At 36.1% G+C, this 16940-nt stretch overlaps 3 protein-coding genes across 3 annotated transcripts; all 3 read left to right on the top strand.

The window, feature by feature from the left end:
- Nucleotides 1–1796: 1796 nt before the first annotated feature.
- Nucleotides 1797–2780, top strand: LOC118242562 (olfactory receptor 2AT4-like). Its single transcript, XM_035534338.1, has one exon. It carries the CDS (start codon nucleotides 1797–1799, stop codon nucleotides 2778–2780), a length of 984 nt encoding a protein of 327 aa, XP_035390231.1.
- Nucleotides 2781–5501: 2721 nt separating this feature from the next.
- LOC113568786 (olfactory receptor 1500-like) lies at nucleotides 5502–6467 on the top strand. The gene has a single exon (XM_026996943.2). The coding sequence runs from the start codon at nucleotides 5502–5504 to the stop codon at nucleotides 6465–6467; it is 966 nt and encodes a 321-aa protein (XP_026852744.2).
- A 2689-nt stretch (nucleotides 6468–9156) lies between these two features.
- Nucleotides 9157–10149, top strand: LOC118242561 (olfactory receptor 2AT4-like). The gene has a single exon (XM_035534337.1). The coding sequence runs from the start codon at nucleotides 9157–9159 to the stop codon at nucleotides 10147–10149; it is 993 nt and encodes a 330-aa protein (XP_035390230.1).
- Nucleotides 10150–16940: the final 6791 nt, after the last annotated feature.

Here is a 16940-nt window from a genome sequence, read left to right as displayed (position 1 = left end):
GTGACATTAATGTAGGTTAATATCACCAGATGAAAGATGAGAACTTTTCTCATTGTTGGCAACCAGGTAGTGTGAGATTCACTACTAGTTGATGTCTCCTTGGTAAATGTCTGCTAAATAAACTTAATGAATAACCTGGGCTTGGATCAACTTCTCTATCTCAGAAGGGTTCTTCAAAAGGCAATAGGTAGTGGGATGGTGCATTGCTATTTTTTATGTATTATACAGTGAGTGCTGATAGTTGGTATAATTTAATCATTTAACAGATTAACCATTGTCAGAGGCACAGGCAATGTGTACAGATTAAAATGAGCAAAGATCCATCTTAGATGTAAAGGGACTAGGTGCAAATTTATGAGTGGAAAAAGAGTAGATCTGAGGTAGGAGTTTGAAAATTGCAAATGCCTTTTTGGCAGATCTGTTCAGGAGTCTTACTGCCTGTGGGAAGAAAGTATTCATGAGTCTAGTGGACTTGCACTTGGATGCTCAGTATGTTGATGGCAAGACAACCAAATCAAACACTGGAGTATTCTTTATGATTCAATGCAGTGGTTTCTTGTCTGAGAGGAACCAGTTGCCATAGCAGTAATGCTACAAGCCAGAATGCTCTTAATTATGCTTTTGAGCTTTTTTTACTAAGAAGGAAATGTTGAAGAATCTTGAGAGACTGTGTGTAAGTACTGCTTATGTGCAGGGAGATGTGAAGCACTTCTAATGTCCTGCTAATGTCTACAGTCATCACTTTTGTCTTACTGACATTCAGAGATAGATTTTTTTTTTACTTGCACCAGGCCTCCAACTGCCTCTTCTCTGTCAAGTATGCCAACAGCTGAGACTCTTTTGTCTCTCACAACCAGAGGTCATCCTCCACAGAATACAGACTGAATGCCATAGATTCTAATTATGCTCACCTGTGGAATATAAGGACTCATTACCTCTGCTACTTATAATTAGTGTTTCCTCAGTATTATTCTGGTTATCTTGGTAGTCAGTAAAAAAAAAAAAAAAAATACACCTTCCTGGGTATTTTACTTTGATCTGGCAGGAACAAACATCCTTGTATATCCTGCCAGACTGTGTGCTAGGAATAACCCTGTCCTGTCCAAACAATCACTGATTAATATACTGGGCTGGTCAATGAAGGGTGATGTCTGCAGCACTTACTAACCTGTATCCAGTCCTTGAGCTGGTCAGGGTATGAGTGATTATGACATTAAAGCCCTAAGCTGAGCTTTGAAAACTCTCACAAACAGTAATGTGTCACATGATAATAGGGGAGGTCCAGAGTAGGTATAACTGATGATTTCACTTTTACCGACAGTGTCTTCCAGAAGAAGGTAGACTGCACCTAAAAGATGAGTTGAAACTACCCAACAAATGGCACCTTTTGTTCCTTTAAAGTTTTAATATGCAGCATGTTTCTGAAAACTTGGAACTATACAAGCAAGGTAGAGCTCCAAGTTATATGCTTTACTGACAAAGATTATAATTGAATGGGTGTACATTTTAAAATCACCTGTCAAATGTTTATTTGGAATGGTTTTTTTTTCCCCTCATACAATATTTTTATTTAAATTGTAAAATACACACACCTACTGTCTATTTGCGATATCCAACAATATATTGCAATCTTTGCAATATCTAAGATCTCCTTTATAAAATGTCCAAACTTCAATAAGTCTATGTTCTTCTTCTCACAAACATTATTGCTTGTTTAAGTTATTATTATTATTATTATTATTATTATTATTAATATTTTGCATCAGTTCTCAGCAAATCAGTGCCTCCACCTGACCATGCCTGAAGGAAACATCACCACTCTGAAGAATTTTACAATTGTAGGTTTTCCTGGACTTCACCATAACTACTACGGCCTTGTATCTGCTGTCATGTTCATTGTTTATATGTGCATCTTGGTAGGGAATGGAACATTTCTTACATTATTTGCATGGGAAAAAAGTCTTCAAAAACCCATGTATTATATCATCATAAATCTTTCTGTGTGTGATGTACTATTTAGCACTACCACCATACCAAAGATTATAACAAAGTATTGGTTCAATGATGGCAGCATCTCATTCTTAGGTTACTTTATTCAGATGTATTTTGTGCACTATACAGGTTCAGTTATTGCATTTGTGCTAGGAATAATGGCCTTTGATAGATACATAGCAGTCTGCAATCCACTCAGGTATGCTATTATTGTCAAAGACTCCACTGTTTTTATTTTATGTATCATAGCTTGGTTGCTGGCAGTGCCATGTATCTTAGTGATGGTAATCAGAGCATATTCTCTTCCTTACTGTAGTACTAACACAATCATCCATTGCTACTGTGATCATGTATCCATCACAAGGCTTGCTTGCACTGACAGGACGCCCTATGGCCTTGCAGCTTTAATTTCATCTATGTTTGTGTTGCTTGTACCTTTGTTTTTTATTTTGTTTTCCTATGGCTCTATTGTTAAGGTTGACCTTCTAATCTCAACCAATCAAGGGCGGATAAAGACTCTGTCGACCTGCAGTTCCCAGCTCATCATAACTGCCCTCTTCTTTCTACCCAGGTGTTTTAATTATTTTGCCTCCTTCACTGGTCTAATGTTCAGTTCTGACATACAAATACTAGTTATTCTACTATACAGCCTGGTGCCACCCATGATCAATCCATTCATCTACTGTATAAGGACCAAAGAAGTGAAAAAAGCCTTAACCAAACATTTAGCCAGAACAATGTTAATTCAATTTCTAAAGCCAAACCTGCATGTATCTGCTATACACTGATGATTCAAGGATGCATAACTGTAAACATATTGCAAGAACTCTGGAAGTTGTAAGATGTTTTCATGTATAAGAGCAAGACGCACACTGGTAAGCCAGATTTCCAATACACTCAGAGACATTAATATTCTAGGAAACTGTTTACACATCACATACTCCCCAGCCTGTCTCCACTTTACAATGGAACGCAATATCATTTGAATCAAAACACATTATTTGCATTCAGTATGTCACTGAAAATGTCTCTATAGCCTGAATATAATGGGCAAAATGAATAATGTTTTTGTGTGGAGAGCCCAGGAAAATTTAACAATTTGCTTCATCAGTGAGCAATTATATATTTCTTTATATTTTATGTCTAAATTTTAGGATTTTTTTGTCAAACCCTGAATTTTAACAAATGATTGTTCTGCTAATAATATGTGTCTTCACAGTTGGTATCACAGGACACTTCAGGACTAATGAAATATATCAACAGCAAGTGAATATGAGTAGATTAGGGCTAATATTTCTTATTGTCAGTAATTACTGATGGCTTTGTTATATATTTATTTTGACCTCACCCTGCAGGGGTGAAGCAGGTCACACTCTCTGTATCAGTTGGCATGAGAAGCCAGTGGAAGCATTGGAGACAGGCGTCAGTGGACGTATGTGGCAGATTCATATAAACATATTTAGTGGCGCAAAGATTGATGATGAATAAATCTGTTGTCCAATAAATATCACAATTTGGGTCCTAGCTATGCTGGCTGTACCAGTAATGACAAATGCATAGTTCACAAACTCAGGATGTGGCATTTTATAGTTTTTTGGGGTATATATCAATGTAAATGAAAATAGCATGAATAAGAATAAGATAAACATATAAAATGTCCTTTCACTTGTTATCCTTATTTTCCATATCATAAACATTTTCAATATCAAAACAATTCTGTACAAGTGCTGCCTTATTGACTTGGGCCAGACAGGCATGGGGCAGTATTCAAAGTACAACCTCTTCTAAATCTGCTTTGACATGGAGACAGAAGCCCCTACATTATGGAAATAGTTCAGCCTATTCTTGAGCATTCTCTTCGTTAGTTTGCATAGGTTTGATGTAAGGGTATAATGTAGGTTAGCTTGAGTGCGATCAATCGCCTCATATGAGAAAGTATAGAAAGTCAGAGTCCGATATATGACATGAAGCCATGACTAAATGACAGTAGGAAATGAATAAAAAGGAGTGAGTTTAATAAGAAACAGAAAACACAAAAGAGAAGAGAATAATGGTTTGCAGGATAACAGCTAAACAAGGAGGCCAAACAAGAAAACACTAACAAGGTTTCATACGTGTGACAATAAATGGAAGTAAAACAAAGAATGAAGGAGACTAATAGATTAACATTAGTAACAATGGGAGCTTTTGCTTGAACACAGATGAAACACAAATAGACATTATCTAAATAAATGAAGAACACAGAAATGCAAACCAGGCCAAGACAAAGGAAGGGAATCCATAATTACATAAGCACAACCAAAAGAGAGACGTTGCAATGGATCAATCAATACCTAGTATGTTGAATTCGGCATTTTTGGTTTTGACACTGAAAGTACTATAATGAAGTTGAAATTGGGCTGTGGTGCAATTATCTGACACAAAATATTTTTTGTGTGTGTAAAAAAATATACAGTGCAATTTGTACAGGTGTTATGATATAATGTTTATTATATTACTTAGAATGTTTAGTATATTATTTATTATGTTAGAAAAATATCAAAATTCAAAGGTATCCCAGAACAAACAAGATGCTGACAATATTGTCGCTGCTTCAGCGACACTGTAACCTCAAAAAATGTATTTTGGTCATAGTATAGTGTTAACACATGCAAAATTTCCAACAATCAATTTTATTTACTAATTTTACAGAATCATTGTAGAAAACATAAGGCATTATTCTTTAATGTCGTGATACATTCTCTTTTGGCCTCAATTAGCCTCAGTTTATTTTGGTATAAATTCAACAAGAGGAGGGTTACTTCAGTGCTTTCCACAGCTGGCTGTTTTTCTGCCCATATTGAGCTCATTTTCACTATTTGTCATCGCTATTGAGAGAAGTATTAGAAAACGAACAGATTTGATATTTTTGCTTCCTGAGTGCCCCTGAGGGAACACCACCACTTTTTGTTTAGTTGACTAAACAGGAGGGCAGGGAACAAAGACACACGTCAGATCGTACATCAAGCATAGTTGGCCTTTCTTGTCTTCGATGTGCATTTATAAACTGACGCTTTAGAGTTGTTCTCATATGGGTACCACTAGTGTGGCCACAGCTTTCATACTTACAGCTACTCTCTAGCATACACTGAGGCAAGGAAGCATTGCTTTCTATAACTTCTAATTTATGTTAATTATGGGGGAATACATGTAATGGGTTTTAAGTGGTATTTACAAAGAAAAAATAAAAATATTTTAGCTATAATCAGTTGGCTAGTTAGCTTTTTACATGAAGTCAAACCTTAATAGATTATTAATTCTGCTATTGCATTATATGATTTATATGCATTATATGAACTTGCTTTTCGATTTGACTTAATCTTTAGTTGTGTTTAATTGGTTATGTAATATCTATGTTTTATAATAATGTAATAATTAGTTATATTATCAAAACATGATACAATCTTCCGTTTCCCTTTTAAAATTGCAGTGAGTGTTTTATCAGGTGGTTTTGGAACATTTTGAAAGTCATGGACCACTTTACAAATTCCACAACTATTGCAGAATTCTTCCTCCTTGGGTTTCCAGGACTCCTTCCAGAATATTACACAGCAGTTGGAACCCTTCTCCTCTTCATTTATCTCACACTTGTAGGGGGAAACATTTTCATTATTGCATTTGTGTCTTATGAAAAGAGCCTTCAAAAACCATGCTACCTGATCTTCTGTAATCTTGCTGCAGTGGACTTTGCTTTTGGAACCACCACAATGCCTAAAATCACTGCAAAATACCTACTTAGAGATGAAAAATTGTCATTCCAAGCTTGCTTTGTACAAATGTTTTTTATTCATTATCTTGGAACGGTCACTTCTTTCCTTTTGCTGTTAATGGCCACTGATCGATTAATCGCTGTATGTAACCCCCTCAGATACCCTGCTCTTATTACAAACTATTCAGCAGGACTCGCATGTGGAGTGATGTGGGCATTTCCAATTCCAATGATGACAATGATCACTCTCCAGACAATAGGAGTGCCTTACTGTGCCTCAAATGTTATAGCACAGTGTTTCTGTGACCAAAATTCAATAAGCAGACTAGCTTGTACTGACTTTCGGAATATAAGATTAATTTCCACTGTGGTGGCTATGATTGTGCTGTTGGGCCCCCTTACATTCATCATATTCTCCTACACAGCAATCATCATAACGGTCTTAAAAATATCCAGTGTTCAAGCAATGTACAAAACATTCTCCACATGTAGCCCCCAGCTTATTATCATATGCCTTTACTATCTGCCCAGGTGTGCTGCTTATGTTACCGATTTAACAGTTCAAATGAATGTCGATATTCGCATTATAGTGAGCATGTGGTATAGTCTGTTTCCCCCTCTTGTCAATCCAATAATATTCTGTTTCCGAACCAAACAAATTAGAGAATCTTTAATAATGAAAATAAGAAAAATTAGGCTCAGTCAACTGAAAGCACCATTAAGATGAAAATAAAATGCTTTCAGTTCACCACTGCAGTGGACATAAGATATATACTTGCAGGTATTTTTATTTTTTTTTAGAATTTTTATTTTTTTAATATGCAATTATTGTTCTGACTGTTAATATATAAGATTTTGTCCAGTCAGTAAATATAATGTAATCATGTAATATGTTTTCATTTGTGTACATTTCCATTACACATAAATATTTTCAATATTTCGATTATTAAATGTGCTAATATGTCAATATGCTAATATATCAATATTTCAATGTTACTGTAGATGAAAATAAAAAAAAATGTTTTAAGTTTAAAAAATATCTTCTAATCAAAATAAGTGCACTGAATCAAATTTTCATCCAATAAGACACATCAGCCTTCTTAGACCTGGCCTGGAATTGCTTCTCAAGACTTGGAAATTTTTACAGCTGCCCAGTGTAATGGTGAGTGGTGAGGAGGCAGACGCATGTGCGGAGAAGAGCGAGATTTATTGTAGGCAAATCCAAAATCAGAGTTGTTATAACGATCCAGGGTCACAGAGCCTATTTGGAGGATATATTATCAAATGAACAAAACACACGAAGGCAAACAGGGGAAGTAGGCTATAACAAAGGCTAGGAAACGCAAATGCTAGGATAAACACAAAGGCATGGATTACAAACTTAATACATACATATACGGGCTTTCAATAACATTCACTAAACACAGAAACGCAACCATTCGAATAAACATAAACACGCGGATTCAAAGACACGCCTATGTAAACAAATAAACAATGAACAGCCAAGACCACAACGCAGGGTTTAAATACATGAACTAAACGAGGGACAGGTGTGGAAAATCAAATGACAGAAAACTAAACTATGGCATGGAACTAAAATACACACGAAAGGGAAAACATGGAACATGGAACCTGGGAGAGACTAATCGTGACACCCAGTTAGAACTGGGATGAAATGAGCATTCAAAATCCCAGCTAAAATAAATACCAAAGACTGCTACAACACAGTTTAAATAATACAAAATTGGTGGAGTAAATGACTTCACTGTGCTAGGGTTACCTCTTCTAATTAGTAATGCATTTGATTAAAAGAATCTTAGATGCAAAGCACTGTGTTGCTGCTTGATGGGGTAGGGTTACTGACTAGATAATAGGATCGATTTCAGTTATTACAGGAAGTGACCAAACATATTGTAATGTCTTCAGCAGTCTGTAATGATAGATATATTTATGTAGAATCCAGGTCAAGGCCCTAATGAGAATGCCAAGGCAACAGTGGCAAGGGAAAACTCCCTGAAAGTATGAGAAAGAAACCTTGAGAGGAACTAAGGTGCAGGCAAATTGCACTGATGCATTGGTTTTAGCACCTGGAAGAGTGGCCAGCTGTTCTGGGTTAGCTCATGCATGATTCTCAGATGGTGGTAGTTGATGCCATGACCTCCCCTGACTCACACTGCCCATGAACAGTGACCCACAAAGCCAACAGATAAGAAACCATCAGCATTACTGTTCTAAGTGCCAGCCTGGTTGCCTCACCTGGAAACAGTTATCTTGAAGAGACAGACACCAGCAACACATGCAATAGAATATTTTCTTCTATCTATATAATATTGTCTGAAGGAGGCTCAACCATATGGCTGAATGTCTAAACTTTCCATGGATCATTTTTCACAGTTAGCAAACGATTGATTTTGATCTGTTGATTCTGTGTGAGCCATCACGATGCCTTGCTGTAAACCAGCCAATCAGAGCAGGGCTTATCTATCATACATGAGCCCACCTAAGAAATTTTAAATACATATTATGTATTATTCTAGATCCAAATCACAGAGTTGCAAATAGGCATGTAAAATCACATCTGTGCATTTTTTTGCCCTGACCAAAAGCACATACTTTCTATGTAGACATCAGAGAACAATTCAAAATGCTGAAAAATGCCTTACAGGGCATCTTTAAAGCCTATAATTTGTAGTTTGCACAAGTATTGTACTTAATTAAATCACTTAATCTGTAATAAAGTCAGTATGTACAATCTTATTAGTCTTCTACATTGTGCCCAAAATCCTCTATTCCTCCCTGAAGTAAAAGCATGAATATGTATCACGCTACGATTTCAACAGAGTACGTCATTGATAGGTATAAAGAGGTGTTATATAGACCGCACGCTACCACTAAAGGAAGACTTGAAGCTCAATAGACAATGGCTCTGTTGTTGGAAATACTTGTGTTGTAGCATGTTCATTGCAGTTAGGAACTAGATTGGAGAGGTATGTGATGTGATTTGTTTTCAAATTTCAAGTGATTTGCCTAATTAACAAAGTTTATTTATTTATTTATTTAGAGTGAGGTACATTTTACCATCAAAATCCTTGCTTACAAAATGGCCTAGTTTCCTGGACACAAATTAAGCCTAGTCTTTGCAAACTCCTGTTTCATGACAGTCCTTTTTAGTCTAGATTTGAGCTATTCCTGTTCAGAGGTATTTTCCTTATTGAAATACATTTTTGTGTGTGTGAAATAGAAACATTTATTTCTTCTTTTTGGAATCAGTTTTATGAACTATATTATATGAATGCAAAAGTTGTCAAATTGAAATAATATGCATTTTTATAAAATATATACAAGTCCCTAATTTATTTTAAATTAATTATTTCTGTGCATCAGGCTTCAACAACTGTTCTTCCCTCTTGACCATCATGCCTGAAGGAAATATTACCTCTGTGAAGAATTTTATCATTGCAGGTTTTCCTGGACTTCACTCTAACTACTATGGCCTTGTAGCTGCAGTTATGTTTCTTGTTTATGTGTGCATCTTGGCAGGGAATGGATTATTTCTAATCTTGCTTGCAAGAGAAAAGAGTCTTCAAAAACCCATGTATTTTATAATTATGAATCTTTCTGTGTGTGATGTATTATTTAGTACCACTACTTTACCAAAGATTATTGCAAGGTATTGGTTTAATGATGGAAGCATCTCATTTTTAGGTTGCTTTATTCAAATGCATTTTGTGCATTATTTTGCTTTAGTTAATGGACTTGTGCTGGGAGTAATGGCATTCGATAGATATGTGGCAGTCTGCAGTCCCCTCCAGTATACGAATATTGTGAAAGACTCAACCATCTTTATCTTATGTGCCACAGCCTGGTTGTTGGCACGGTCTTGTGTTTTAATGATGGTAATTAGGGCATATCCTCTTCCTTACTGTAGTGCTAACACAATTATCAATTGCTACTGTGATCATGTATCTATCACAAAACTTGCATGCACTGACAGAACCCCCTATGGTTTTCCAGCATTTGTTTTTGCTATGATTGTGTTGCTTTTCTCATTGCCTTTCATTTTGTTCTCATATGGTGCTATTATTTTGGCCGTTCTTCGAATCTCATCCACTCATGGGCGGCTGAAGACTCTGTCCACCTGCAGCTCTCAGCTGATCATAATTGTCCTTTTCTTTTTTCCCAGGTTTTTTAATTATTTGGTCCCATATATTGGAGTCAGCTTCAGTGCAGACATGCAAATACTAGTTATTCTCTTGTACAGCCTGCTGCCTCCTTTAGTTAATCCACTTATTTACTGTATACGGACAAAAGAAGTGAAAGAAACCTTAAGCAGGAGTTTTGCCAAATCAACATTTCTTCAATATATGAAACAAAAAGTACATGTAAGTACTATATGTTCTGAGTTATGAAAGTTTCTATAATGTTAAATATCCTTTTCTTTCCTTATGATATTAAAGGCATTTTTAACTGCTGTGGCAAATTTGAGATTTTACTGCATCATTCCTGAGTAAATGTAATTATATTTATATCTCATCTAACAAATTCAGGGCAGAACCTAAGCATCCATTTTATATATGACAATGTAAGTGTATGCTGTATGCATTTAGCTTTTCTAAAGTGGTAGTTTTGACAAGACAGAAATAATTACACCAACCAGATGTTTGTATATGTCAGTGCATGTGTCATCCAGCAAGATGTACATTTCTATTCATTATTATTACTTTTGTATGTTGTTGTAATGTTGAGCGGTAAGAAAGCGGACACGTGCAGAGAAGAGCAAGATTTATTGTGGGCAAATCCAAAATCAGAGTTGGTATTACAGTCCAGGGTCATAGAGCCAACATGGAGAGCACGGGGATACATGATCAACAAAAACACACGAACACAAACAGGGAAAACAGGCTCTATAACAGACATGAGGAAGAACTCTGAGACTAACAAACACCAAGGCTAGGCATACCATGAAGACTAAGAGTACAAAACTCACATCCATTCATTCACATGCAATGAACCACAAACACACAGATAGCAAGACAGGGTTTAAATACATTAACTTAACAAGACCAAAAATGAGGGACAGGTGTGGAAAACCAAAAGAGGGACGGAGAAAATGGAACCAAAGGAAAACAGACACAAGGAAACATGGAAACAGGGACGTCAGGAGGGTGGCCATTCGTAACAGTATAGTACAGCTTTGGACAAGGTACCCTTAGTTCCTATGGGAACACAAAGACATTCAAACAGTTCTCTTATTGCAACTATGGGACAAAGAGGAGCAGAAGGAATGACCTAGTTTGCCTTTCCAACAAGCAGACACATGCAACACAAATCAGACTTAATCAGACTTATTGGAAGGCCAAAAATATGTGTTTTAAGACATGCTGAAGTGTCTGTCTAATCCCTAGTTGGCTATATAATCAGTGTTCTTGAGCTAATTATAAAATGAGAAACCTCTACAAGCAGGAAACAGAGTAATTCTTCATTGGGAGCAGAATATTCAGTGTGTTCATTTACAATGTCTGGCAGTGTAAACATTTCTCCACCAGCAAGGTCATTGCCTAAAATAAACAATACCCTGTTAAAAGGTATCTTAGCTCAATCCACACCTGTCACAATCCAAGTAATATTATCTGCACTCAGAAACATACTGTATGGACAAAAGTATCTTAATCATTAAATTCAGGTGTTTTTCATTCAAGCTCATTGCAACAGTAGTATAAAATAAAACACCTAGCCACGTAGTCTTTACAAACATTTCTGAAAGAATGGGTCAATCTAAAGAGCTCACAAAATTTGACCGTGGTACTGTAACAAGATGCTACCGTTACAAGCCAGTTGGTAAAATTTCTTCCCTCTTAGATATTCCAAAATTAACTGAAAGTGGTATTATTGAAAAGTGGAAGCTTTTGGGAACCAGGGAACTCATCCATGAAATGGCAGAACACATAAAGTTACAGAGCAAGGTCTGAGGCACAAGTCACCAGCATTCTGCTGACTGAAAATATGCAGAATGGAATATTTGTTCTTTTGTTTGCAACAGAAAAAAACCTTCCATAAACTTATGTATTATATTTTTGTAAGCCTCCTACCTCCTATGTTCAATCCTATAATTTATAGTTTGAGAACAACAGAGTTAAAGAATTTTGCTAAGAAATTTCCAAAAGAATCATGAACATACAAATCTTTAAATATATATATATATATATATATATATATATATATATATATATATATATATATATATATATATTGTGTGTGTGTGTGTGTGTGTGTGTGTGTGTGTGTGTGTGTGTGAAAATTCCATGTGAGTAACTGCTGTGTACTGTAGTAAGGGGAGTAGATATTAAAAACTGCAGCGACGTACACAGGTTTCCAGAGAAACAGGATGCTTCAGACAGATGTCTTTTATCAGCTGTGCAAAGAAAGTATTTCTATATTTCTAGGATAAAGCAGTTTTTTTTAAAGATATTTAAAATATAATATTCATACTGGACAAGTTCTGAACCTTTCAGTTAGTTATTTTTCTTTGAGTTTCCTAATTTTTGCAAACAGATATGTCATTGAATGATGCATCCATTAATATAAAATGTAGTTAGGAATCTCATTTAGAAGCACTTCGCGTGGACAGCTGAAGAAAGACCTCTGTCAAAAACATGAAACATCCTATATATAATATGCATTGCAGTTAAATTGATGCATCCTGTTAAAAAGTGCTCTGTGATATGATCAGATCACAGTGTAGAGTTAAAAAATCTATGCTTACATTTCATAAGCTTGAGTACTGTGGAAGAAGTCCAAAGGCCATAAAAGAGCGCTCAGTGCAGAGGCTGTGCTGAAATGAACTGGAATATCACTGTGATTTTATTACCATAATTAGATTACAGGGAATCAGATTAGACTATTTATGTTCAGGATTTGTTCAGATCATAGGACATTTTCATGCTTTAAAACAGCTATTTAATCTCAATCAAAAATTAAACAATTGCCTGCGAAGTTGAATCAACTGTATATCATTTTATCCTTCAGGAAAACAGCTAAAAATATTTCTGAAATTAAAAAGCAACAAATAACCTTCAATTCCAGTATGTATTTGGAGAGTTCAGTCACATATCATGTTTATTTATGGAGAAATATGCTATATATTTGAGCAACAAAATGTAACTTTCCATGTTCTATCACAAAAGAGATGTTTTTAGGCAGTAAATGCCAACAAGCCACCCACAGGTTCAGTATGAAGAACTTGTTCTGATCAATGCTATATTGTATATGCTTTGAAGGAATATTATATAAATATTTAAATGATATGCATACTTGATTTTGAGACATCTTGGGAGGTTATTATAAACAAGACATCTTAAGAGGTGTGTCTATCGACATGCCTTAATGACAAGTATTCATTTTTTAAGACAAGCCAAAAGATGTATTAATATGTCTTCACAAGTGTGACTTCAGACACCCCAAAACATGGAGATAGCTGGATATGTATGCTTTAGTGTCCTTTAAGAAAAAAAACTATTGCTATGCTTGATTTTAAATGAGGGCAAGCCACAAAATCAAAACAAACAAAAAAAACATCAGATCATATGACATCAAGTATTGCTGTATTAGCATATATTAAGATTACATCAACTAGCTGGACTCAGGTGTAATGGAAAACCATATATAAACTGATGCTTATGTGATTCATCTTTTGTTGGGTATTGTGAGGTTGGCTTTGAGAATTTTGTATGTCTAAGACTTCTAAAAGACGACAAATACTGTTGAACAAACAAAGGCAAGACAATACTTAGCAGCTATAGTTATACAAACCATAGCTGAGCACTACTGTGACTCCAATGTAATTGCACAGTGTTTTTGTGATCATAATTCCATGAGTAAGCTAGCCTGTACCGATGCTAAGCATGCAAAGCTGCTTTTCTTTTGTGTGGCTATCACAGTGCTGATGGGTCCCCTCACTTTCATCATATTTTCCTACACAGCAATCATCATAACTGTTTTAAAAATATCCAATGTACAAACAATATACAAAACATTCTCCACATGTAGCCTTCAGCTTCTTACTATATGCATTTACTATGTGCCCCGGTGTACCTCTTATATTACTGACATAAAGGTTCAAATGAACATTAGTGCTCGCATTATGATATGTATGTGGTATAGTCTGTTCCCTCCTCTTGTCAATCCAGTGATATTCTGCTTTCAAACCAAGCTAATACGAGATATTTTCATGATGAAATTAAGAAAGATTAGGACCAATCATCAACTGAAACCTTTATACTAAAAAAAAAGGTTTTGGGACACAATTGCAATGAACATAAATTTTGTGCGTGTGGAAATTTTCTAACATCTGACATCAAAATCTTGGTTAAGTTCTCTTCCTCTTAGTATTGTGATTTTTGCATGGTCAATACTGAAAGAACCTTCAAACAGAAAAGAAAATGTTTCTGTAAAAAGTGTAAAAACAAAATGTTTTCTGTACACTGTTTCTGTACACTCTAACAATTAAAAGCAAATACAACTCAAAATAATAAGTTTATTCCCAGTTTTTAGGGTTTCAAAGGAACACAGTTAGTATTGAATCTCAGATAGGCAAACAAGATTAAGTTGCAGTCTCAAGGAACTTCTACATATAAAAATTGAATGTAATTGCCTTATTATTACTCAAAGTTGCATATACAATACCCAAGAGAAATTGTCAAAATATTGTACTATAAAATGTTGAAAATACAACTTAAAAAGTGTTGTTTCTATTGTTAGTTATCTTATCTTTAAACTAGAAAGCTTGTTAGGCATGCTGAGTATAATAAAATATACCAGTGGTTACGTTTTGTTGCTATTACAGAAAATATAATAGGTTTCACCTATTATGGTAAGTAAAAGTGCTCAACATTATCTTCATTGTTGGCTAGTAGTATTAAATGTAAAATTAGCACCAGCCAGTCAGAGTGACACTACAATGTGTGCAATCTTCCTTCTCTCATCTTTTCTCATCTTGAGGCTCAGGGTTCAGAAATTGATCGTGATACCAGCTGAAAACATGCCCCTTTCTGAAGTCATTTAATGGTCAACAGTTTTCATTACTGAACGTCACTGTAGCAAGCTAATGTCAAATAAAATGAAAAATAAAGGTTTTGCTTGTTTATTCAGATTGCAAACTACTAACATTATGTTTTCGATGTTTATTTCTTTAAATGCACAAGGAAATGATCACTAGGCCCTTAGTCTATCATCATAATCATCATCATCTTATTATTATTATTCAGTTCTTATTCTTCTTATTCAGTCCATTTCATGGCTGCAGTGGCTGCAAGATAATCAAAGAATCCCAAGTGTCTCAGTCCTCAGCCACCTCCTACAGCAGCTCCTGTGGAATCCCCAGATGTTCCAGGATCCACAAAACGTGTATACTGGAGTAACAAACTCTCATGCATCCTAAACTACTTGGGATAGGATAAAGAGCTGGCCACTGTTCCACAGTCAGGATAGAATCTGCATTTTTTCTCATGAATCTGAGGCTAATAAATCAGATGAAATGTCCTTTCACAGACTATTCGAGAGAGAAATGTGATATCTCTATAGTTTGCACAGATTTTATGGACTACATTCTTCAAAACTGGGATCACCATGCAGTTTCTGAGGTCAATGAGATATTGGAAGTGCATGTCATACAAGACAGTCTCCCAATATCCAGGACTTTCATCAATTTCAGGCCAAGGTCATCTGCCCCTGCTGCTTTGCCACTGTAGAGCTTTCCTATTATCTTAGTGTCAGGGAAATGGAATATGACTCCTCTCTCACAGTAGCCTCTTGTTCTAACTCCTGCATAGGATGCATGTTTCTTAAGAAATTTCTCAGAGTGTTCCTTATAATGCCCAACAATATTCTCTGTCAAATTCAGAGCTTCACCATTGTTGAGCATGGCTTGGATGATGTCCCTCCTTCTCCTTCTAAGTTGTCAAAGTGTTTTCTAGAACCTCTTTGAAGCCACCAAAAAGTCATTCTCCATGGCCTCTCTAAATTTCCAAGCATCCAAAAGCAACAAACCTTTGCTGTCCAGTACCCTTCAGCTGAATCAGGAGTTATCCAAGCCTAGCCAGGCCTGGAAAGCAAACTTCATCTACTTGACAGAATCCCTCATTGCTAGTGTCCAGCACCAGGTTCCTGGATTGCTGACATAACAAGCAGCATTAAACTGTTCTTAAAAGGAAAACTATTTTCATGTGTGAAAGCCCCCTTTTTCATGTGTACAGCAAACATACCCAAAGAAGACTTGTAACCTTCTCTTCAAAGAAGTTGATGAAATCCTCTGAAGTAAGAGAGGAGGGAGAAGGGGAAGGGGGCGGTTTGAGGAGAAATGAGAAAATAGCGAAATAGTGAAGAGCTCTGCAGAAGAATGATTTTGCAGATATTACTTCCAGTGAGAAGTTGGAAGGATTGGTATGAGTGGAGGTCTGAATCTAGGTGAGAATTTTCCCCTACCATTGCTCAGCAGTTTACAGTTCTCCCCTGTTACAGTGCATTACTTCTGAGAGAGGGCACAGCATGTTAACTGATGAGGAGAGTGGGGAGAGGAAAGTTTTAGTAGCTGTATCCAGGGAGAGAGAAGAAAAAGATCCAGCATGAGGAAGGGTAATCAAGACAGTAGAAGCAAAAGGGTAGAGGGAGGAATGGAGCACAGGTTGCAGCAGAAGGAGGAAGAACAAGTAGTAGAGGTGTCAACATGGAGAGTCAGGAGAGACAGATGAAAGTGATGTTTTGAGAGGTGGGGGAGGGTGACTGTGATGTCCAGTACTGGAGTGGTCCAGCTGAATGTCCAGAATGTTGCCTATTACGTAAGTCGGTGGAAACTGGTTGCAGGTGAGGTCAAATAAGAATAATATGAAGGAAGCAAGATGACTGGTTTGTCTGATGACTGGTTTGTCTGGTGTAATGTTGGAGTCACCATGGAGAATGAGTGGGTTTCCACTGATGTGGAGTTGACTCATAAGAGTGTCAAGCTGACTAGTAAACTGATTAATAATGATCTTGTTTACCTTAACATTGGACATACTTCTTCATTAAAACACTCATTTTAGAGAATTATATGGGTTAATTTGGATGTAGAAATATAATACCATAACTTTTCAGATCCTTATAAAATTGCAGTTAACATGCTGGGGTCTGTCTAGGTCTGTCTTTGGGACTTTTTACACTACATTTT

Source organism: Electrophorus electricus, chromosome 15 (genome assembly GCF_013358815.1).
Source record: "Electrophorus electricus isolate fEleEle1 chromosome 15, fEleEle1.pri, whole genome shotgun sequence".
In the NCBI taxonomy this organism is placed as follows: Eukaryota; Metazoa; Chordata; class Actinopteri; order Gymnotiformes; family Gymnotidae; genus Electrophorus; species Electrophorus electricus.
The sequence above is the reverse complement of the archived record's forward strand: the minus strand, read 5'-3'. Positions and strand labels throughout refer to the sequence as shown.

What these genes read in the sequence shown, in the direction of transcription:
- LOC118242562 (XM_035534338.1), top strand. Translation starts at nt 1,797, where the DNA reads ATGCCTGAAGGAAACATCACCACTCTGAAGAATTTTACAATTGTAGGT.
- LOC113568786 (XM_026996943.2), top strand. Translation starts at nt 5,502, where the DNA reads ATGGACCACTTTACAAATTCCACAACTATTGCAGAATTCTTCCTCCTT.
- LOC118242561 (XM_035534337.1), top strand. Translation starts at nt 9,157, where the DNA reads ATGCCTGAAGGAAATATTACCTCTGTGAAGAATTTTATCATTGCAGGT.